At 40.6% G+C, this 9192-nt stretch overlaps 1 protein-coding gene across 1 annotated transcript; it reads left to right on the forward strand.

Annotated features, from left to right (window-relative positions):
* Positions 1-4416: 4416 nt before the first annotated feature.
* LOC121726372 (ommochrome-binding protein-like) lies at positions 4417-7223 on the forward strand. Its single transcript, XM_042113712.1, has 2 exons — positions 4417-4568; positions 6108-7223. The coding sequence occupies exons 1-2, from the start codon at positions 4553-4555 to the stop codon at positions 7001-7003; spliced, it is 912 nt and encodes a 303-aa protein (XP_041969646.1). The 5' UTR covers positions 4417-4552; the 3' UTR covers positions 7004-7223.
* The last annotated feature ends 1969 nt before the right edge of the window (positions 7224-9192 follow it).

Genomic DNA, 9192 nt, shown 5'->3' on the forward strand with positions numbered 1-9192 from the left:
CACCTTTATACGGTGGGTGGCGAACTCCGTGGCAGGACCGTGGCGCGCAAATTGGGCCGTTCTGTCACTGATGAATTCGTTGAGAGTGCGCCTTTCCTCCACTGACAACTTCGTTTCTTCATCTTCGCGCAACGAGAGCTGCGCGGTGTCGGCGCGCAACAGCTCCGTGTCAGCTGGGCTAAGGGAGTAGGTATACACAAAGTCATACAAAAGTTCGGGATCATCCGCGAACATCCACTTACCTCGAGCAACATCCAGTACCATACCGGCCCGGGATAAGAACTCGACACCCAATAGTGTTCTAGTCTCGTCCCCGGGCAGTACCAGGAACTCACTCGTTACCTCATGACCTTCAATCGTGACTGTGACCTCAGCTGACAACAAGTCCCGCAACATCTGAGACCCGTCAGCCAAACGTACAGCGCGGCGGGATTCGATAAATTGTACTCCCGCGTCGACTAAAATTCGGTGCAACATAGGACTCGCGATGCAATGTGTAGCACCTGTGTCGACTATTGCCACACCGTTACGACCCATAACACGAATATTCACCATAGGGTGCGATGAATTTTCGCACGCGACTGTACTACCTAAGTGTACATGTGTGTCACTACCTTTACCTTTATCGGGACAATAACAAAAATCGCGACTCGACGTAACATCCCTATTCGAGTCGGTATAATTAAATGTCGCACTATTGAGCCCCGTCCCCTCTTTTTTCGCCGGCATCGAAGTCGACGTTCCCGGGTTACAAACATCACATTTCGCCCTCACGACACCAGTCTTACCGCAACCATAACATCGGACAACTTTAGGTGAACTATAACTGGGGTCGTTACCCTTATTACCTATTTGGGAAGTTTTCTCGCGATTACGACACTCATCACTAATATGACCGAAAGCTCTACAATAGCTGCAACGCGGCCTGTTTTTATTACGCGTAGGGACAGTACTCGTGCAAGGCGAATTGGATCGCGCGGGGTGCTGGCCAGTAGAAGTAGGTATAGTTTGCGACTTACGTGTTTTAATAATATCGGGACTTACTTGATATTCCTTCATGTTATCCTCCGCGATCCTCGTGTTACACAGTAACTCATCTAAACTACTTACAGACTCGCGGGGCACTCTTTTCTTAAGTCTATTACATAACAAACCGTAACACATATCTACTTGCATAACTTCGTCTACTTTATAGGGCAACTTAGCGAATAGAGCGCGCACTTTACACAACATAACTTCGGCGCGTTCCTTATCTTGTTGTTCGGACGCGAAAATCTGTCTAAATATTTTGTATGCCGGTTGAGCGACGCCGTAGATTGCGCGGAGTCGTGCGAGCGCGTCGTGCCACGTCGCGACCGACGACTTGACGCCTCTCCACCATATCGCTGCGTCGCCTTCCAGGAGCATTGGTAATCCACGGAGAGCATGCTCGTCGCTGACGGCTGCGCAGTCCTTGAATATCTCGACGGCGTCGAGGAATGCCTCCAATACTTCGCCGTCATGGGATGACCCGTCGAATCTGGCGGTGCACTTCGTGAAGTTTCCGCCGGGCGCACATGCTGATGACGTCGACGCCACCGGGGTAGAAGCCCTGAAGTCTCCGGCGGATGTCATCAGTGAGCTGATAAGGGTTCTGTTCGCTTCAGCTTGAGCGCGTGTGATGCTATCTACCAGCGTAGATAGAAATTGCTCGGGGAGTTGGTATGCTGGTGCCTGCGGTTGTCTCGTGCCTTCCGCAGGTTGCTCAGCGCGGCCGAACTCGCCGGTAGTGTCTTCGTCGCCGGTCTCGGTTGGCGTGCCGTCGCCATCTTGTTGACGATGCCGGAGCGCGTCCTGCCGTGTTCTCGTCATCGTACGCGAACCAAACGCGAACGGATAATCACGTAGGAGGTCCGTGCTTCTGCCACACAAGCGGTTTAGGTATTTACCTACCCGATTTTTCGTAATTATGTACGTAAAAATGTCCGAGCCGCGGGATTCGAGCCACTAGTATGGGCGCCAGTTTAACGCTTCTGTACTGAAAATCGTTTATTCATTAACCAAGATTAGCACATTTACGTTAACGATTAAAAATAAGCAATCACAAGAGGCCAGCGGGAACATAAACATCGCTGGTATGACCGTTTGAGTGAGGCGCGGAGGATCGCGTGATCGGAGAGGTGCGAATTTCACAGCGCGCCGCTTGATTGTCAAAATCGCACTGACTGGCCAGCGGACCCCGCGCGGGCGCCGGAGCGGTCCGCGGCGTTCGAGGCGCGGGAGGGGAGGTGTTATAGGGATGGATCCTGGTGATGCAATAGGGATGTACCCGATTTTTAAAACCCCGCGTTATAATAGTAAATTATTACAACTCGAGACTGACGGCGATCATTGTTTGTGCGACGGGATAGCGATGGAGGTTGCTCTGGTGACATGCTTATTTAGTCACTTCAATAAAATAATGCGGCCGAAATACTTTATATGGCAAAGAAACGTTTACCGGGACAGCTAGTTATAGCTGCAATGACACCGAATGCCTCGAGATTACTTATTAGCATGAGGTGTCACATCCTTTGCGGCTCATATCTAAACAGGCATTAGGGACAGTTTGTATCTTAATGCGTGATCACAATGTGTTAGTCACGTTTAAAATATCCTATAATTCAACTAGTTGTCCCACTGCGCCCACGACCGTGTGGGATGCCTTGAACATGGATTGCTGATGTCACTGGGAGATGAACAGTTTGACGTCAATAGCTTATTCAACTAATTCCAGCAATGCAGAAGGAATGCGCTCGTTGGGTAGGACTGGTAGGAGCTGAGCGCTATCAGCTCTACAATAGTTTTGGCTGGTTCGTGAGAATCGCGGTCAGTGAATATAGTACGTACATTGTACCAGGTTTACAAATGATTGCAATATACTAGACTTCTTAGTTCTTAGTAACTCGCGATGAAATAGTGAGTATATGTTTTTGTTACGATAGGTTTGAATGTAATAAATAAATAACAACGTTAAAGTTTTTTCCATTTGTTTAAATACATTTATTAGCCCCAAGGTTTACTGCAGTAATTTTAAGGTCTAAGCTGCCGTGTCAAATTTAATCGAAAGCCGTTTAGCATTTTCGTTGTTAAATGTATCCAACTTACAAACTCTACCTGTGTTGCAACGGCAAGTTTAAATATCTTTTAACAAGATAAAGAAATGAAATAGCGAAAAGGTCACCGTTGTACCGTCGCATAAGTCAATTACTTGAACCATTTACGGGCGCTCGACTTCTGTACAGCTCTGGAAGTTGAATTCTCCAGAAATTTTCATAATGAAAGCATCTTTTGAGATCAAAAGTACTCAAGAGTACCTCCGTATATAAAATATGTGATCCTTTTTTATCAAACGAAAAATTATTCAGTTGTGAATAAAATTATGTATATTTAAGTAAATTTAGAGAGATTTTTAAGCTTTACGAGCTAGCCCATATTATGTGAAATCGGATCGGCGGCTTTATTTGGAAAACTTACTTTAAATATCATGTTATTTATCAGTATGATAATAATTAATCTATATGTATTTTTATGAGCCGTTGCTTTTCATCGCGTAATAAAATTTTTAGTAAAAGTCGTGACGGTTCGCAACAGACAAGTTTTATGTATCTCTGTTCCTCCATTTTTTTATACCAAAAAAATGGAGGAACAGAGATACATAGACAATATAAACCACAATCACTATGGAATGTACACAGATAACAAATCAATAATAATGAGTTAAGACACATAGTTGCACATTGTGTAAAATAGATGGCGCTAGCAGTATCAATTGAACATTACCACATATTATTTTGATACACTATAATAACACCCCTACTTATCAAAATAAGGTAAACACTATCAAAAAGAACATACTACCACATTAAATAGGCACTAACCCAAGCATTTGAACATTACCACATATTATTTTGATACACTATAATAACAAAAATATATTTACATACTTCTACTTAATAAAGTATATAAAATATATTTTTAAGTCTATTTTTCGTACCGTTTCAATATAATATGGGAGCAGAACAAGTAGTTTGTATAGGTACTGCACTTGTATGTGTAGCATGTACATGTAAACAAGGTAGAGTCGGCTATGGTTACAACAGGCTACGGTGCCTACGCAGTGCCCTACGAGGTAAAGGTAAGCTGCTTACATGAGCTCGCCTGAAAGCGGATTTTATTCATTTTTTAGGATTCCGTAACTAAAGAGCAAAAATATCTGTCTGTCTGTTTGTCTATCAAATATGTATCTCAAGAATAACGATATTTTACTGCCGTTATCACAACATTGTAGATCGAGCGCTAATTATGATGATGTTACCAATTACGCCAATAGACTAAAAGGGAATTAAACTAATTGAAGACGGACACTAGAAAAACCGATCTATTTGCCCCACAAATAATTAAGCAATTGTCACTAATGGCACAGTGGTGTAAAACAGCGAGCCCCACCGACGGCGTGCTAGTAATAGTTACACAATTGTGGTAATAGGACGTGGTACTATGGTGTTGTGCTGGAAAAAAATGCCCCGTAATCATGGACTATAATCGCGGTATGTAATCGTGTTTTCTAATTATATCATATCTAATTATATTACGTCATATCTAATTATATGCGTTTATTGTAAAGTAGGTACGTAATTAGATAGTTTTGCTTGTTTTGTTTATTTTATTAGTATGTTTTGGTTGTTTTCACGGCTGATATAATTAATGATATGTTATATTTTGAACAAAATAATGTATGTTTGGTTAATAACAAATATATGTATCAAGAGATTAGAGAACTCTTAGTTATATAATAGTCGCTGGTAATTTTATTTTTTTATACAAGATTTTTCTTTCTACTGCATGCCTGCAAAAGAAAATTCCCCTAAAAACGCAAAAAAAAAACTTCTAGTAAAAATAGCGGTTCTTTCCTGTAATTACATAACTCTATGCCTGTAACAAATTCCATCAAAATTCACAGACTATTCGGTACAAATATAAAACAAACTCTTAATATTATTATATTATTTAACATCACTGTTTGTCGCTCCATTCAATCTCTAAAGCTCGGTTAGGGTTAGATAGCTTGGCATTATGAACGATATCATACAAGATCGTGGCTATCTTTACTGCATATGCTTTGCAATCAGCCATAAAAGCTATTTCATCCTATTTTATACTTCAGCCGGTCTAGGCACCGATTCGCTGGATACGGTTGTTCGACGTATCCCGATATAGTCCGGCACAATATCGCATCCTATACCGGGATAAATCTTATTTGTCCGCGTTCTATGAAATTCCTTTGCGGGCTTAAAGCGTTTCATCCCACCACAGGGTAAAAATGTTCATATTTCCTCGTTGAGATGTTTGTGTGTTGTTTCTGTTGATTCTCCATTTGATTTCCCATTTTTCGTCGGATTTATGAAGTCGATGTTGCTATTGTTTATATGAGTTTATCTAAGTAAAGCCGTGAATACAGGAAATAACTACGTTGCCTTTACACGCGTTATTGATAATATTATAACTAAATTCCTAATATTATAATGGTGTTATAACTTATATTTTAAAGTAACTTAGGCAGATATGAAATATTAATCAACTTAATTAGGTATAACATACCTATAATAAGTAATAACAATATGATTCTTCAACCTTTTGATCATAATCTTCTAATATATAAAATTCTCGTGTCACAGTGTCTGTACGCGAACTCCTCCAAAACGGCTCAACCGATTTTAATGACGTATGGACATTCATTAGGCCTGGGAATAGGTTTTTATCTACTATTTATATTGATACTAAAAATAATTTATATGGCAAAACAACGGTCAGCTCATTAATATTATGATCAAATAGGTATTTTGATCATATTGTTATTTTATTGATTGTACTTAAATAGACTATCGCCTATTATTACGTTCTCGTTATAACTTTTTTAACCACTAACTATTAAAAGTTAAGGGTGAAACCGAGATATCAAAAGTATCTACTATAATTTGAAATCACTGAATTCAAATATTTAGATACGCAAACCCTTATCAAGCTTGTCAACGGTTTGGAACGTACCAATATCTAAGTTACTAATCATCTAATTTGCAACTTTTCAGAAGCCATAATGCGTGTGTGGATCATCGCCAGTTTGGTCGCGCTCGTGATATCTGACGACACCACCCCCATCCCCACTACCACCGAGCCCGTCATCCCCTGCGACACCTGCGTCAGGGTCAACCAGACCTGCTACGACGTCAACTACCTCTTCGACCTCGAAGCGCCGTACAGAGAACGAATCGTCATCTCCAAGCTCGGAATCCTTAAATCATCGAACATCCTTTATTTCAGCTTCGAGCCCAAAATCACCGACGCCGAGTACCAAAAGGTCGGCTTCGTCCACCTCGACAACCCCGGGAACGCGAGCATCATATCTAGCGAGAAGCAGCTCCTGAATTTCGGCACGTTCGACATAGACCAGGACAATGGAATGGTTTACCTGGGAGGCAGCGACGGGATTTACGTGCTCGATTCCAAAATAAACACCATAATGCCTTACAGCTCCCGAGGGGACAGGGTGCTGAGTGTATTCTACAAGGGGCACATCTACTTCGTGAGGGACGAGGAGTTCAAAGTCGTGAGGAAGAAGGGGGACAACTTTGACGTACTGTTAGAGCACATGATGATAAGGAACTTCGTTATAAACAAGTACAACGTTATCGTTTACGTGTGCACGTACGGGCTGTTCGCTTCCAAGCACAAGGAGACGGTGTGGCTGTCCAACAATCCGTTCTTTAGGGGTCTAACTATTGATATGTACGGTACGGTGTATGCCTGGTGGGTGGACGGCATATACAAGATAGACGTAGGCGCTAATATTGCGCGCTCCAAGATCACCAAAGTAGCTCTGATTCCGGACATCGGTGCGGTAACGTTTGACAACGACAATAACATCATGTTCACTTCGGGAAAAAGTTTGTTTAGGCTAACTGAAAGTAACGCTACTTATTGTTAGGATATTCTTTAGTAAGCCATAAAAGTAAACTACTTATTTAATGATTTAATAATGTATTTGCGAATTGCGTGTTGGTATACGTAAGATCCGAATTACAGAAGATTTTGGGGATACCTACGAATTCAATTCCCCCGATTCGTAGGGGGATACTATATTTTTATACTGTTGTGTTCATTTCTATATAAACTACGCTTACACAATGTTATTACTTAAATATTACTTGGTAAGTAAAAAATAAACAAGTGATTAACTTTATGAAATGTTTAAACATACAAATTTTACGATGTAAAACGTACATTTTAGTAAAATCCTGTTCACGCGCATATTAGTTAAGGGTGCTTATTGTACAGTACAAATAAAATTATTTTAGTGTTATATATGTTTTTTAATGTTTTTATAGCATTATAGCTACCATTGTTGCATGACTTATTTACTTAGCTTACAACGTTGACTAACGACATAGCTTTTGTTAACAGCAAAAATCCTGTGAGAGGCAAAAAGCGATTCCCGGTTGGCCTGTACCTTTCAATTTAGGACTAAGTGTTAATAATAGGACAGTGTCATGTTCGACGTGATGAGGACCGACGTGAGTGGGCCGTAATGGACGCTTCCTCGGCCTTGCCCTTAGTTAGCGTCATTTAGCCAAGGGTGAGCTGCTTCCTACCACATTTTTGCATTTGTACTTAAACTTAAGCCTACGCTACTAGTACGCCTTGCTACTTAAAGGCGTACTAGGAGCGTAGGCCTAAGTTTAACCTAAGCAGATAATATGCAAACATCCATGGGTGTAATAAAAAAAATTGTGGGCTAGACAAGTTGCTACGCAAGCGAACTATCGCTTGCATAGCAACTTACCTACTCAATTTATCTTCATTGTCTATATGAGTTTAAAAATTGTGAGCTTTTTCGATTCCTTTTTGCGAAAACCATCTTCTACACGAATTAATTATCATACGAGTACATTACCTACAAAATTTAATGTCTAACTTTACCGTAATTGTACACATTGAAATATTGTAGTCGGTCAGCTGCGTCAGTACTCAGTAGTTAAAGCATATCAATGTCAGTTTCTGTACATAGTTATCACGCATGTCAGCTGATGTCAGCGGACTCAGCGGCCATAACACGATCTGTCATTATATTGTCATGCTCAAGCGCGGAAAATGATCGTCGAGTCGAGGTCTTTTCTCGTTGTCACTGGACCTTTTATTATATTTCATAAAGTCGTGATGTATTTTATGATGATTAATGTCGCCGCGGCAGTCGGCACCTAAAAATTTAGTCGAAATTAACATAAAAAATTAACAGTTTAAAAAAACGAACGCCTGTAGCCACTCATTACAAATTCTATTGAAACACAGGTACCTAATTGCCACGAGTCATGAAAAACATTTGAAAGAACTTTGGATTTAAATTCGCTATCAGAGACGACCTAAAATCCAGTAAGTATAATATTCGAAAAGCAAATACGTTTAATTTCTCTTCGAGGCACGTCAAAATCATAAAGGGCAAAAAATGGGCGCGTACATTTAAAATGAGTTTATTAAGCTGTAAAATATAACGTCCATTGTAGGCTTTAATCGCGTGGAACTCGAGTTTCTTGAATCGAATATAACATTAAAACGTCGGGCAGTGGACTAAATAAATATAGTAAAGTGGAGGACCATCGAGTGAAGAGTTGGAGCTAAACGGTCCACATCAAACATTCTTTATTCCCAGCGTCACTCGAGCGAGGTTCGATTTTCAACAATGAAACGTTGGGGCTTCACTAGAGTGCACGAAAACTTACAGTACACAGTACCGAACGAACGGCATCGTAGCGTTCAATCAGCTAGATACAATTGTCTGATTAGCAGATAGAAAAACGTTTGTAAGCAAAGAATTATTAGGATAAGCCAAAGAAGAAATAAAATGAATAAATTACGTTGCCCCCTAACATTGAGATTCACAATCTTCTACAAATTGGAACAACATCCAACACACGCGACTTTATATAAAAATATGTTCCTATCAATTTAAGAATAACGAGGGAACGAAAAGAAAGGATACTTTCCCGCCATAGCTTCATCCTTAGTAATCATCTTGGTACATTTTCCACGAAAAAGTTATAAAATATTCAGAACGCCCTTGGCCGTTTATCTCTTTACCGAAATCGCCTGGTGGACTGCAGCTGTTCATTTTCGTTTATG

Source organism: Aricia agestis, chromosome 4 (assembly GCF_905147365.1).
Source record: "Aricia agestis chromosome 4, ilAriAges1.1, whole genome shotgun sequence".
NCBI lineage: Eukaryota > Metazoa > Arthropoda > Insecta > Lepidoptera > Lycaenidae > Aricia > Aricia agestis.